Genomic DNA, 13,999 nt, shown 5'->3' with positions numbered 1-13,999 from the left:
AACAACGAGCTGTGCGAGTAAGATATGATGTTAAATAATGTGAGATTCCTGTCACAGGACATGTTTGGTCTTAATCAACTCAAAACTAATTTCATATATACTTTTTTTTTTTTATGATGGTAGAAAATAGTGGAGTGGCAGCATATCTGGGGTGAAATAGTAATTGAATTTGATGGAAACATTACTTTAAGAGACTCTAAATTGACCAGAACTGTGAATGTGAGTGTGTGTATCCGTGTGTTGGTGAGCCAGGTTTACCGTGCCCTTCTCCCAATGTCAGCTTGGACTGACTCCCGCCATCACCCTCTTGTACGAATAAGACTTCCAGAGTTTTGGTAAAAAAGAAAAACAACTTTTTTTATGTCACTGTAAATGACTTTATTCGACACAAACTGTAGCACCAGATGATCATTCATTAGCAACCATTTCATTGTCTGTAGTTTAGGTTTCTCTCCAGCACAGTTCATTACAATCAATTATGTTCCATTTTAAATGTATTTAGACAGAAGTTTCTCTGAGATTATTTATAATGCAGTAATGGAGTGCTCAGCATGGACACAGCTAATGTAAAAGCTAATAAGGATGAAGTCGTCTGCAGTTTTGTGCTCGTTGCTACGCTGGTGCATTATATTAAATCAACTATGGATAACGCTTATTTATTCTCTTAATTATGTCCACTGAGTTACTTTGAGTGGAGTTGCGCCATTGTATCAAATTCATTTGCAAACCAAAATAATGCGAGTCAATGTGGAAACCAACGCAACACTGATCTGGCCTTCACAGAAAGTCCATCCAAATGTTGTGGCAAGATTGTTCATTTCCCTGAAACAACATTCCGTACTCGACACAGCTGTGCTAGCTGATAGTATTAAGTAGAACACAGCACAGGCCTAATCATTATTTACAGTACCACATGCAGTCCCTCTGTGCAGTGAAAGCCATTGCCAAGCTCTCCCATCAGCCATACATCCTGCAGAAATTCATCATACATTAGCAGCATTAGCAGCTCCAGGAGGGCTGTAAATTAGAAATGAAGAGGCATCCAGTGACACAGACCTCCGGACCTGCACTGGGGCTCTGTGAGGTCACATACACCAACATTTCAGTTCTCCAAATAAATCTTAGAGTGGCCTGGATGGCCAGTAAGCAGTAATTCACAGCTGTACGCCGCGGAGAAGAGAGACTCGCATGATGACTACATCCCTCCTTCCCCACTGACACCAGAGCACTTCCCTCTGTGATCCTCACTCCCCAAAAGCTCCAAGGGAGCGTCGTAGCAGTCTGACAGAACAGAGCTGTCAAAGTCTGTGCGTCCATACATTCGTCCACAGCCAAGTAGATGCACCTAGTGTGGTCTGTACAGTGGTCTTAGATCTAGTGCTCAAAGCTGCCTTGTGATGGAGTGATTAGATATTTGCAGTGTTCCTAATTGAGTGGCTGGTGAGTCTGTCCGTCTGTCTGGACGAAACTTGCCACTCTGCACACATTCGGCTCCATGTGGCTTCTGCCTCATGTGTTGCTCCTGTTTGGACAACGCTGAGGCAATCAGATCTGGTAAATGCGGCCTCACACTGGGCTCCACACTGATTGGTATGTCAACACAGGCTGGATTTCAACTGCCTGCTCAAATGCGACTCTGTTTGTTGTGCCACCCGTTCAAATCCGACTTGGATCTCATGAGTAGGTGAGAGCGAGCTCATCAGATTTGAACATTCAATGTAAATCCAGCCCATGTTGACACAGCAGTCAGAGGAGAACAGAGAGGAGAGAGAGGAATGAATTTGTGACAGAAACACTCTCTGTGCCTTAAATGTGGTTCTGGTTTTTTGTTTTTCCCCTCGCATATCACATTCCCCACAATCGTGTTCCCCTTTAGTTTTAGCAACACTTCACGTCACATGTGAGTGAAAGAAATGAAGGATTTGCTGCGAAGAGGCATGCAAGCTCTCTGTAGGACTCGGTGCTGCTGGTGGGTGGAGGTGGCACTGTGAGAAGGAGGGAGAGTCACAAGTGAATCACTGCAATTAGTAGAAGCACAGGAGACCAGTGCCCCCTAGTGTTAGCTTGATGTATAAATAGTGTCTGTGAGAACCCAGAAGAAATTGTTGTGTGTGATGTGCAATGACCCAGAGAATTATGAATATTTTTTAGTGCCAATATACCACAAAGCTCACCTTTATACAATGATTCAATCATTTTGATTTTGCAGATTCACAGTATTTCAAATAAAGCGCCAGCATTGCCGTGTGTTTCTAAACTCTGGAGGAGGCTGACGCTGTCATGTAGACACAGTGGTTCTCAAACCTTTTTATACCAAGAGCCATCTGACAAAATACTGAGCCCTTAAAGTGACACCATTATCACCGACATTAAAATACAGTGGTGTAAATAGGCCGAGCAAAGTCAGCTAAGGGCTTTTGACAGGAGGCAGATTTATTCCCAATAAGATAATTTGCTCTCTCCTCTTCCTCACATATGCGTCAGACACTGGTATAGTGAAATTAGAGTAAGATGGAGCGAGAGATAAGGTCACTCTAATTATTATTATTATTTCATTCATTATAATTATTTTGTTATTTGTTTCATACTCTACACACGCCGGTCGAAATTCCTCCAGCTCCACTCCAATCACATAATAATCACTGGTAGATACAGCAGAACAGTATTTCTGATTTTCCTCCAAGTACCACCACGGGAAGCTCGCGTAACACTGGTGGTACACATACCACAGTTTGAGAACCGTGGATCTCGCGCTAATATCGCTTGGTGTCGTCAAATTTACAAAGGCTTGAAATTGGAACCTACAATGAAGTACGGCTCAAGCTTCACACTGGACTTCCCCGTTTCTCAATCATAGATTGATTGACCTACACTGCTGCATGTATAACAGCATTTCTTTGACGGTTCTCGATCACACGGGTCATTTTATCGTCAGGCGTGTCGATGGTAGGAAGAGAACTGTAGTTGACTTTACAACGTGACTCAATATCCTCAATCGCTTCGTGTAGCGCGATTGACCTTACATTCGTCTCTTTGTCACGTGACGCTTCCCACTGTAGCGGCTGCCTATCAATGTGTAACCACGGTGAGCCAAGTCACGTGACTCCCAGGATTCCACAGGGTGCCATTGTACTACACTCACCTTTTTGCTCTTAGCACAGTGGGAGTTTTTGCACACACACACACACAAACACACACACACACTCTGCATACTGGACAGCAGGCTAATGGTGTGCCATAATGTGGAATTGAAACTAACATACCTTTGTTGAAGCATGTAAGAGCACTACTAATGACTTATCCTGTGGCCTGTGTCTGCGTCCGTGTTGGTGAAAGAAGAATGTGCTCCGACAAAGTGGCAGCCTGGTTGGTTTTAATGACATTTAAAAACTTCATCTGAATATCCCATTGAGCCTAATGAGGGATACATCCTTTCCCCCTAGAGCTAAAGTCCTGTCTCTGTGGGAACGAACTGATAGCAGGTAGACTTTGCCCTGAAGGGGAACCAACACTACAGGAAGAATAGCAGAGCACATTTCTCGCTGCCACCGCAAAGGTAAGACGCATCATGGTGGATTAGAGCTGTAATTTTGATGTATATGAACAGACCTGAAGTCAAACAGCAGTTGATCACCTTTTTTTAAGTACTTGACAAACATTATGTGGACTTGTGAAAGTGTTTCATTCATGATTTTCAAGCCTAGTACACAGAAACAAAGTCCACTCCGGGTCTAGAGTAATCACTGATATGACCGATAGGAAATGTATTAATATCGATTATAAATGTCTCTTCTGTTGGTTTCCTATGTACAGTTAGTGTAGTGTGTTGTTTTACTCTAGCCTTTGTCGCTTATTGTAATTAATGGGGAAAATGCCATGTCTTTAATAAATAAGGTATGAATATATAATATATCCCTGGGTTTTCTGTCTGTCACTCCAGATGACAAGTGAATTTCCTCCGAGATCAATTAACCACAACCTATTTGGCCATTTAATATACACACAGCACCATTAAAAGGAGGCTCTGGGATATAATTAAGGATGATAGTCATGGATGGCTGTCCATGTTTGTATGATGCATCATTTTGTAATTATCCATTATTTGTTTCGCACTGACATTGGCCCCATTTGCGCATTTAATATCACTGATTAAAGCACTGGCACTATTCAAAAGGATGCTTTTGTGTTTTGGCCATGACCTTAAATGTGCCTGTTTGTCTTTTCTGTCAGTTTTGTCCCTTGGTTGATTAAAGCATCTGAAAGTTGTCTGTGGAATGGACCAAACTAAAGGCAGCCACAGTGGTGAATATGGATGGGGTGGGCCTCACCCCCCTCCGTACAACCCCCAGGACTATGGTCAGAACTCTTACACGGGAGTGAGCTATCAGGTTAATATCAATATCAGACTAGTTTTATTATTATGGAAGGTAGTCACATGTTTTTTTATGGAACACATGTCCATATGTTGGTGCAGCATCAGCTAAAAGTCCCACTGTAAACAAGCTTTGATCATTTTAAAACCTTAATCATCAAAATGTCCACAGATACTGTTTGCATTTGATTTTTGCATAGATTATTATTTAAAAAGAAACACCAGTGTTTGTGTGATTTTCTGTTTTTTTTTTTTTAAGTGGTTTAGAAATGTAGTTTGAACCACCTGTCATGTGCAGTTGTTTGTTTGTTTGTTTTTTCATGACCAGGTGGGGGGAGGGAACGTTGCAGTGATCACTCCTCCCGGCACATATGATAACATGATCCATCCTGAGGATGTTGGAGCAGCTGGAGAGAACCAGCAGTATGGACAAGCTCCACCTGTCTACAGCCACGGCTTAGAGGAGAGCGTTTTCAGTGACGCTGCCATACGAAGAGGTGAAAAGACGGGAGGAATGGACGGAGAGAGAGAAAGAATGATCACAGCCGAAAGGGGATCAGCAATATTTACTCCCTTATTTGCTTTCAGTGTTTTCTCGGAATTGATTTGTAATTGAAAATTGTTCCCTGGTCTGTGCAGTATCCAGCCTCCACTCCTCTCCTCCTCTCACACAGCAAAAAGAAAAAAAAAATCATTTTAAATGAGAGGATGGAATGCAGATAGGGTGAAAATAAACATTTTTGAAAACTGGTGCAGCATAAACAACCCCACCTGCCTGTCAGCCGCACTGTGGCAGAATTTCTTTTGTCATCCTTTCTCCTTTCTGTTTCCCTTACTGTCGATCATGTCTTAGTGAGCCCGACTACCTATGTTGTCTTTTTTTCTGAACAGGTTTCATAAGGAAAGTCTACTTGACCTTGATGATTCAGCTGCTGGTGACAGTCGGGATCATCTGTGCTTTTCTATATTGGTGAGGTACCGTCACACAAAGAAGCTACATTCTTTAAGAATCCATGACAGACACCCATCCATCTCTCCACCGGTGTAGTGTGTATGAGGAGCACCCAACATCATTTAAGCGCCAGTACAACCACAGTTGTCCCCACAAACTGCACAAATCAGCATAAACATGCACATCTAGACAAGCTTCTAGAGAATAAAAGAGCATTTCTCCCATATATTTATTCGCTGGCAATAGTGTGAGAGCTTTATATGTTTTGTATAATAGATGTGGTCGAACGTCGCTACTGTAATTTCTTTTCATAAATTGTATTCTGCTCCCATGTGCACAATGCTCCCTCCTCTGTTAATATTTCATAAAATCATTCTCTTGCCTCTATTAAACACTCCCTCTCTTGCTTTTCCTTATGCAATAACAGGGACACTCTCAGGATATGGGCACTGGACACCTACTGGTTCTGCTACACCATGTTGTAAGTTCCATTGTCTCGACATTGCACGCTTTCTTGTTTTAACCAGTTTGACAATGAACTCATCTCTTTTTCTTTCTTTTTTTTTTTGATGAGTTACCTGAATGAATATATTGCTCATGAAATCCAGAGAGGTATATTACAAACTGTCACTCCCCCGTCTGAACCCCAGCTGCATAAATACTGAATTCACATATTGAACACAGCGTGTTTTTGTTTTTTTGTCCCCCCGGTTGAAAGTCTGTTTTTTTGCTATTTACGATACACTCTATATTCTGTGTGAAATAGGGCAGTGGTGATGGTGCTCATCGTGGCCTTGTCCTGCTGTGACAACCTCCGTCGTCAAGTCCCCCTCAATTTCATTGCCCTGGGCCTGTTTGTGAGTAGAAGCGGTACCAGCCAGGCATCAAATTAAACCCCCACTGCACCTGCTCTATTTCACAGTTTGTTTTTGTTGTTGTGGTTGTTTTTTTTTTTCACTTTTGTGTTTACTTTCCATTTCACTCACCCGCTCTCCTCTTATCTATTTCTCTCACCCTCTCTCAGACTATCGCAGAGGGCCTGATGCTCGGATCTGTGACAGTGTGAGTGTTTGTTTCCAGGGATGAATCCCGTGAAGCACATGCTGACGCACGTTGTCTCATATCGGATAGTATGTTCATGTCGGGCGATGAAGCCATCAAACCTGATCAGCTGGTGGCAGCACATGGAGTTATATTCTGCTGGATCCAGCGGAAGATAAATCAGGAGCATCGCAAGTGTTTCAGAACCAATCTTGCTGTTCCAGGGCCTGTTAACATAAGTTGCCTTTTCCATCGAGAGTAATTTTTCTTACAAGCATGTCAATCTGTCAGAAAAGGCTTCATCTGAGGCCTGACTATCAATACTGCATTGGAATGATCATATTTATGGGATATTGCCATAACTGAAGCTGGAACTTAGGAAATGCATAATGTAGTGCATATCCACTGGAGGTGCCTTCCTGAAACATACTGTATAATACAGACTATTAAATGAAAAAATAAGAACATTTCTTACAGGAAAGAAACTTTTGAGATAAAAAAAAAAGCCCACAGTTCATGAATCTTCTTTACCTGATACTATGAGGTGCTTTTGTGCTATTTCCTTTTTTTTCTGATTTTATCTGATTTCCATCTGCAGGTTATTTGATGCTGAAGCAGTTCTGTGGGCAGTGGGGGCAACAGCGCTGGTGTCCTTTGCCTTGAGTGTGTTTGCTATGCAGTCAAAGGTAACACCTGTCACACAAAAGGGAAAATTCCATGAAGTGCGGCTGCTTTGCCCTGCAGTCAATGGCATGCTGTATATATTGAGCTGTGTCGGCAGTGTTTCCGACATGCAGTCATCAGCAGTGGTTTCAACTCTGATGGGTCTGCTGTCCGGGCAAAACTGTGATTACTGCTGAGATCAGTCTATTTGGCGACGAGGTTAATTCCTGATGTTCAGTGGTGGGACAGAGTTAAACCCTGACGTGGCCGACTGTCACGCTGCCCGAGGCTGCGACTATAAATCTTGACTTTACAGCCTAGATTATTTACTTAAATTCCCTTCCTCTTCCATTTTTGTCTGTATGCAGATATAAACTGTATTTACTGTTTAAAAGGTCATTTATTTTATTTTCTGTTAAGTGTCTGCTTTATAAATAACATGTATTATTATTATTATTATTATTATTATTATTATTATTATTTCTGGTGTGTTCTGTGCAGTCGTATAAAGACAAAACAATTAATTTCTTGATCTCATCTAAAACACAGAAACTGAAGTGAACAACTGGATAAAAGTTGTGTATAGCGTTAATCTATTTTAGTTGCATTTAGAAGTCTCATTACTCATTACTGCTTTTTGTTTTTGGGATTGAAGTATTTACTGGGTTTTAACGGGCTGGTTAATGACATACTGAATGAATCATCTCATCAGTATCAACACAGACAGAATGGCTACAGAACCGAGAGCAGTCCACAATATAATCCCATAAATCAATCCCAGCTTCTTGGCATAGACGCATGAATGTTGTATTTGTGAGAGGACTGTTTGAAAAAAGACTATGCAGCCATTTCATGACAGAAAGCGAAGCCTATAAATTGGCTCATATTCACAACAAAAGTTAGGAAAAAAAGGACAAATAATTGTGGCCAAATTCAAATTTAGTTGTAAGTCCCTGCAACTGCTTCTAAATGCAGTTTCCCACATTTTGCCACTTACGGCTGCAGAGTTTTATTCCTTCTGCTAAGATTTGATAAATCAAGCGAGCAGGTGTCTAATGATTAAGCTGGAATATATTAGGTGTTAAATGCTTGTTGCTCATTATTCGTCTGTAGCAGGGAGGCATATGCATTTGGGCTTAATAGCCTGCATATTTAAGATAACACTATGACATAAATAGACCCTGAGGCCATAATAAATATAGTTTTACTGGTTGAGTGTACATTAAGTTTATATCTTATAACTCTGTGTTGATCTTACAGTCTCCGGCACCTTTTCGCTTAGCAGTTTCCACTGTGCAGTCTCGTGTGAGTCTTTTTGTTTGCTTCTGTCACCATATAAATGTCTCGCAGCATTTCCTCAGGTAATCACTGTTCATGTTTCTCTTTTCAGTCAATGTGAGAAGGTCACACAGGCCACAAAAACCACCTCCGCTCACATATGCCTGCATTGCATCTTGTTGATTAATTATCCGGGAGCTTTGTATCCAGAATCATTAGGATATTCTTGCGTGTTAAGCGGCAATGTGTCTCAATCATTGAGTAAACTGCCGTGCCTCAGCTGAGCTGCAATGCAGACGACCTTGAGCGCCCCGGCTCTCATGGCAGTGATGAGTTTAAATGTTCTGTCTACGGTTTTCTGTTCGAGCGGCTCATCACATTCAGTGTTGCTCTCTTCTCCCCCCTTTCTGGCAACAGTGGGACTTCACTGCAGCATACGGGAGCTTGTGGGTGTTTGCCTGGACCCTCTTCTCCTTTGCATTGCTTTGTGCAATTCTCCGATCGCAGGTAAATCAAGCAGCCGGTGTGTTTACAGTGAGAATGGCTTTTAAAATGCACCGCAGCAGCATGTGGTTAATGGCACACACAGCCTCCTTGCTTTTATTCCCAGGATGTAGTGGCACTGACCTGTGAGCTGAGCAGGTTATAAAGAAGAGAGCGTACACATTCAAACCTATCAGGAGTTGCACTGATCTCAGACTGATGCATTTTAATGTACATTGCCATTTACTGTGACGGCCCTAAGCGGCAAATTTACAAGACTAAGCACTCCACTGATTTTAATCTGCCATATGTGACACATGAACTGGAACAGAAAATAAACTCTGCCATCTTGAAGGATATTCTGGTCACTCTTTATCAGCCTTTACCATCATATTTACTAAAATGGAAAAAGGGATTTAAGTGTGCACATTTTTTTTCATCTGTGGAGTTAATGGATGAGACAAAAAGTATCTGCAGCAGACATCAGTAAGATAGAAAATACCAAAAAAGGGTTTTCTTGAATGGATGTTCCTCTCGTTTCTGTTGGCAATGATCTCAAATCAGCACACGTGTTGCTGAATATACTTATGTTTACTTCTTTCAACAGTATCTCTACATATTATATGCCTGCCTGGGAACCCTGCTGTTTTCATTAGTAAGTACACTCTGTTGCCTGACAGAATATTCTGCACAAGTGGTCGAAATGAGAACCCAGTGAAAATGACCTTTTGAAAAGAAAGAAAGCGCCACCGAAGAAGTTTTAATGTCAAGTGAGTGTATGTGATGTAAGATTTGATCCCAGGGCTGAGCAGCCTGCTACCACTGTTTGTCACAGTGGTTAGTATCAACAGAGGGACTGTGATGTCCTTGTGCCCTTTAATTTCAATTATGCACCGCTTAACAGCGGTGGGCTTCATTTTCACAGCAATCTCTCTGTGTGCCTGTGGCACTAACAGTAAATGTTGTGACCCATCTCATCAGCTGGTGGAACAAACAGCGACGACACACAGAGATGAGCAGGCCGTCAGACGGCAGTCACATCTTACTTTGAGCTGCACCGCGCTCACTATCATTTCATATGGGGCTGTTTATCTCTGAGAGATAAGGACTACTGCCCGTGTTTACTTTCGATTCTGTAACCGTTGCTCTGTCATCTGACTTCAGACGTGTTTCATCTCTCTGTTTCTCCTGCAGTACTTGGTGTTTGATACACAGCTTATCCTGGGTGGGAAACACAGAAAGTATGAAGTGTCTCCTGAGGAGTATGTGTTTGCAGCTCTGAACCTCTATTTGGACATTGTCACTATGTTCTTGCTGCTGCTGCAGCTCATCGGCCTCTGCCGCTGATGCAGACAACAGTGTGCTGCAAGTGACCGTCGTATTTAACTAAGACAGGAGGGTGCAGTCAAGATACAGAAACGTATGTTCTGCTATAATACAGTGTGTGTTCATGTTTTGTTTTGTGCTTTTTGAGATTTTAATAGTATACCATAGTTACATTTCTACAAACATTGTATTTTAGTGCATTCAATATTCATTCCTGTTGAATTTGACTAGTGTTCCTTAAACAAGAAACCTGAATTAGAAACAAACAGAAAGGAGCTCAGACTCCCTGTGGTCTGGACGTTTTCAGCTTGTCTAATTTCTAACCCAGATTCCAGAAAACAGAATCGAGCAGCTTTAACACTCCCATACATCGCACTGGTTGCTGTGTGAAATTACTGATGTACTGTAGTATAATATAGTATCTCAATGATCAATTCAATTCAAAACGCACTCATCCAAAGGTATACAAACCACACATTAAAACTCAACACAAAGTTTATTGGCATCATACATCAACGTTGTTTGTTTTTTTTCATATAAAGAGGGAATGTATCAAGTATAGACTATGAAAGTGCAAATAGCATTTCAAGGATTAGTTGCTTCACAATAGAAAACCTAAAAGGAGTTACAAAATATTAGATGCCATCTTGAAATAAAATCACCTGGACATTAGAGGAAGAACAAACTCCATTTACCCATTTCAGCGCAGCGTCGTCTTTACACAAAAAAGGGGCAACGTGTTATCTCCTCTGTTTAATCCACTTACATTAACAGGACCAACAAAGTTAGCCCATCTAGCCGTTTGGCACTCCAAAGTTTCACAGCTTCTCAAAGCTTTCATTGATTGCTGAATTAAAGACATTGTTTACTTTAGTTTGTACAAAAATATGAAACACTGATGTATTCATTTCATATTGGTTATTCACACTCAGTTTTTCTTGAGCAGATCAAATGTAATTTCAAATAAATACCTACCTTATATTGCAACTTTCCTCCATTTTAGTGTCTTCAGGTATGTCAGGTACTATACATGATACACTTACAGTGGGTCAACTAAAATCAATACAGTGATTTTCTTTTCTAAACCACAGAAAAACTCTGCTGCACAAAGAAGCAAGAAATAAAACGGGGGTTTTTTCAAAGAGATTTTGAAAAGTATGCCATAAACCACTGTTACCCATTATAGCAAATCATATGAAGTCAGTGTTAACTGCTAATACCTCTATAATAAACAAAACATCCCCTGCTACTATTTTTGTTGTGTTTTTGTTTTCCTGTTTAAAAATCAAAGAGTTCATACTTGCACACTACAAACTTTATGTGAGAAAAACAACTTTTAAGGTAACAGGTGTTTGTTTGTTTACACTATAAATACTGTGTAATTAGCACTCAGAAAAAAAACTAATGTGTGAAAGAAGGATAAAATAATGGTGATTGACATAAAGGCACTGTATCTCTAAATGTGTAGAGAACTGCTTCAAAAACATGGGACCCTTCATGTGTGTGTGAGAGGCAACACACATTCATCTATACTCCACGTATTACCCTGCAGTCCAGGACAAAGCTTTTCTTTTGTTTCACTTACATTGGACCAAGAGATTAATTACAGTGACCTAGGGGTGGTTTGATTTATTTACGGAAATCTGTTCACTTCATCACACGTCATTCAGTTGCAGTACTCGAACATTAATTAATTCATTCATTCATTAATTGATTAATTACGATAAGCTACAGTGGGTGTCAGAATATGCCGTTACAAAGGTGACTGATGCTGAGCAGCCCCTCTGGGTCTGTCAGTGTTTGTTGTTTTTGGAGTTCTTGTGACAGTTCCTATTCAAAGTGTTTTTGAATTGAGGCTTTGAGAGGAAAAAAAAACACCGTCAGGTCCATCTTGAAATGTTTCGGAGCCGAGTGGCTTATGCGTTGAATTCTGTGAGTGTTTCACATTATGAAAACCATTATGGCCTTTAAACTACAGTTTTAAGCAGCACACTACAGCGCTTGGAGTTTAAATTTAAATTTCAAGCAGTCGCAATCTTAAAAATATGGCTAGAGACTTTTCACATTAGAGTTTAGCTGAGTCATTCAGTCGACTGTATTTAACAGGCACAATTTTCTTTGAATAATCCACTTGGTGACTGCAAACTGTGCTTTTGCTAGTCAGTGTTTGGCACCTATAATATAGGCAGATATGGGCAGGAGCAACAATCTTTACACTACAGGATGAAAATTGGATATTAATCCCTGTGTAGAGAGGGAAATCTCCCTCAGACCTGATTCAGACACAAACAGTAGGCTTTTAATCCAGTGGGAAACAAAAAAATCTGCACAAGGCTTAAGTATCTAAATCTCAGATCGCCTCGCTTCCTTCTCTTCCAGGAAAAAACTATTTTTTCTTATTTCTATCAAAAGTCAATTTTAGTAAATATATAACTGAAATTTGAAACAGAATGTTTTCCCTCCTTTATTAGTTTATTGTGTCCAGGTGGGTTGGTTGATGTCACGACTGTCTTTACAGTCCTGAGAGGACTACAAGTGTCAAAAAACTTTGTCCCCAACCAAATATGAACTGACACATTCTTCAGTCTGTTTACATTCCGCCAAAACAGCTACCAATCCTCAAAACTATTTATCTAGTGGTTTTTGGCCTTTCTAAGAAAAAAAAAGCTTCTTTCCATCTCAGCCAATCAAATCATACCAGGTGCACTTGATCCTCCCACTCAGACGAGCTGGTGCTGGGCAGCTGGTCGGAGACGGAGTCACATTGCGGAGTGTCGACATGGCGTACCTTTGGGCCTCCATGCTCAGCTGGGCGGTCTGCGCTTGGGTCAAGACTGGCCATGTAAGGTAGTGATGTGGTATCCAGCCCCACTAGGTCTAACTGGGTCGGCCTCTCAGCCAGAATGCCGTCTTTTTGCCTTTCCTCCAGGTCACTAAGTCTCTGAGAGCAGAAACCCACCTCTGCCATCACTTCCTGAGGCAGGACAACAACACCAGCTTTCTCATCTTCTTGCGGACACACGGCTCTACCCGTATGGAGTGCACCGAGGTTTGAATCTGTGTCGGAGGAGGTTGATGAAACCAGGGTGATACTTTGAGGATTCATGTCATGGAACCAGGCCATGATGTTGCCCAGCAGGTTAGCGTTTGCAGCTAATGCAGAGGATGAGGATTGGTCGTGGTTGCTGCATGAAGTCGAGTCTACCGTGTCACTTGATGAGAAGATGCCTGTTGATGAGCTACTGTCTGGAGCCATTGGTATTGGCAAAGAGGCCCCATAGGCCCGATGGTGACTGTCATAGTGATGTACTGAGGTGGTTAAGGTAGTAGCAGCAGAATACTGGCTGCTTATGTTAATGTTGCCAAGTCTCACTAAATTATCTCCCAGCTCCAGCAGTTCTGAGCTGCTCAGAGAAGCTCTGGGGAGGACCTCCACACCAGGAGCACTCTGTTCAAGCCTAGAAGGCAGGGATGTGCCAATGGCTCCAAGTGAGGCTTCATTAGCAAGAACCTCATGGCTGGACCCACTCCCTGCCAGCCCAGAGTCCTGGAGTGACAGCTGAATGGCCAGTAAAATGTTAGGGTCGTCGTCATCTAAGGAACCAAGACCCTGCGGGAAAACGAAGAATACACGGTGTCAGTGACTTTAAGTACCTGAAATCAGTCCAAGCATATATGATCCATTTATAGCTGCAGCCGTTTCAAACCTGCAGTTGAACTTAAACCTGCACAACCTCTTAGCAAAGATTAAAATTGCTGATGAAAATGTGCTATGTAACATCTATACCTATTGACCTATCTTTCTTCGCTGCTGCATTGTTTTTGTTGTACTGTTTACATTTTATGAGTCTGACACACCACTGGACACGGTTGGCAACGCTGTA

At 41.6% G+C, this 13,999-nt stretch overlaps 2 protein-coding genes and 1 long non-coding RNA gene across 3 annotated transcripts in view; 1 reads left to right on the top strand and 2 right to left on the bottom strand.

Annotated features, from left to right (window-relative positions):
- Nucleotides 1-353: 353 nt before the first annotated feature.
- Nucleotides 354-3,372, bottom strand: LOC122774895. Its single transcript, XR_006361032.1, has 2 exons — nucleotides 3,264-3,372; nucleotides 354-1,985 (listed from the first exon to the last, which is right to left on the bottom strand). It is a non-coding gene; the product is annotated as an uncharacterized LOC122774895 (long non-coding RNA).
- Nucleotides 3,373-3,491: 119 nt separating this feature from the next.
- On the top strand, nucleotides 3,492-11,102 carry zgc:110410 (uncharacterized protein LOC553618 homolog). Its single transcript, XM_044034487.1, has 11 exons — nucleotides 3,492-3,556; nucleotides 4,231-4,388; nucleotides 4,701-4,869; nucleotides 5,264-5,342; nucleotides 5,752-5,805; nucleotides 6,091-6,181; nucleotides 6,349-6,386; nucleotides 6,964-7,051; nucleotides 8,724-8,813; nucleotides 9,397-9,444; nucleotides 9,984-11,102. Exons 2-11 carry the CDS (start codon nucleotides 4,275-4,277, stop codon nucleotides 10,134-10,136), a joined length of 924 nt encoding a protein of 307 aa, XP_043890422.1. The 5' UTR covers nucleotides 3,492-3,556; nucleotides 4,231-4,274; the 3' UTR covers nucleotides 10,137-11,102.
- Nucleotides 10,593-13,999, bottom strand: part of LOC122774893 (ankyrin repeat and IBR domain-containing protein 1-like) — a 30,880-nt gene continuing 27,473 nt past the window's right edge. Inside the window, exon 20 of the mRNA XM_044034486.1 lies at nucleotides 10,593-13,725. Coding sequence (XP_043890421.1) covers nucleotides 12,808-13,725 — 918 coding nt within the window. The 3' untranslated portion in view covers nucleotides 10,593-12,807. The remainder of the gene's footprint in view (nucleotides 13,726-13,999) is intronic.

This window comes from Solea senegalensis, linkage group LG9, assembly GCF_019176455.1.
Source record: "Solea senegalensis isolate Sse05_10M linkage group LG9, IFAPA_SoseM_1, whole genome shotgun sequence".
Taxonomy (NCBI): domain Eukaryota; kingdom Metazoa; phylum Chordata; class Actinopteri; order Pleuronectiformes; family Soleidae; genus Solea; species Solea senegalensis.
This window is presented reverse-complemented; position numbering and strand designations above follow the sequence as displayed.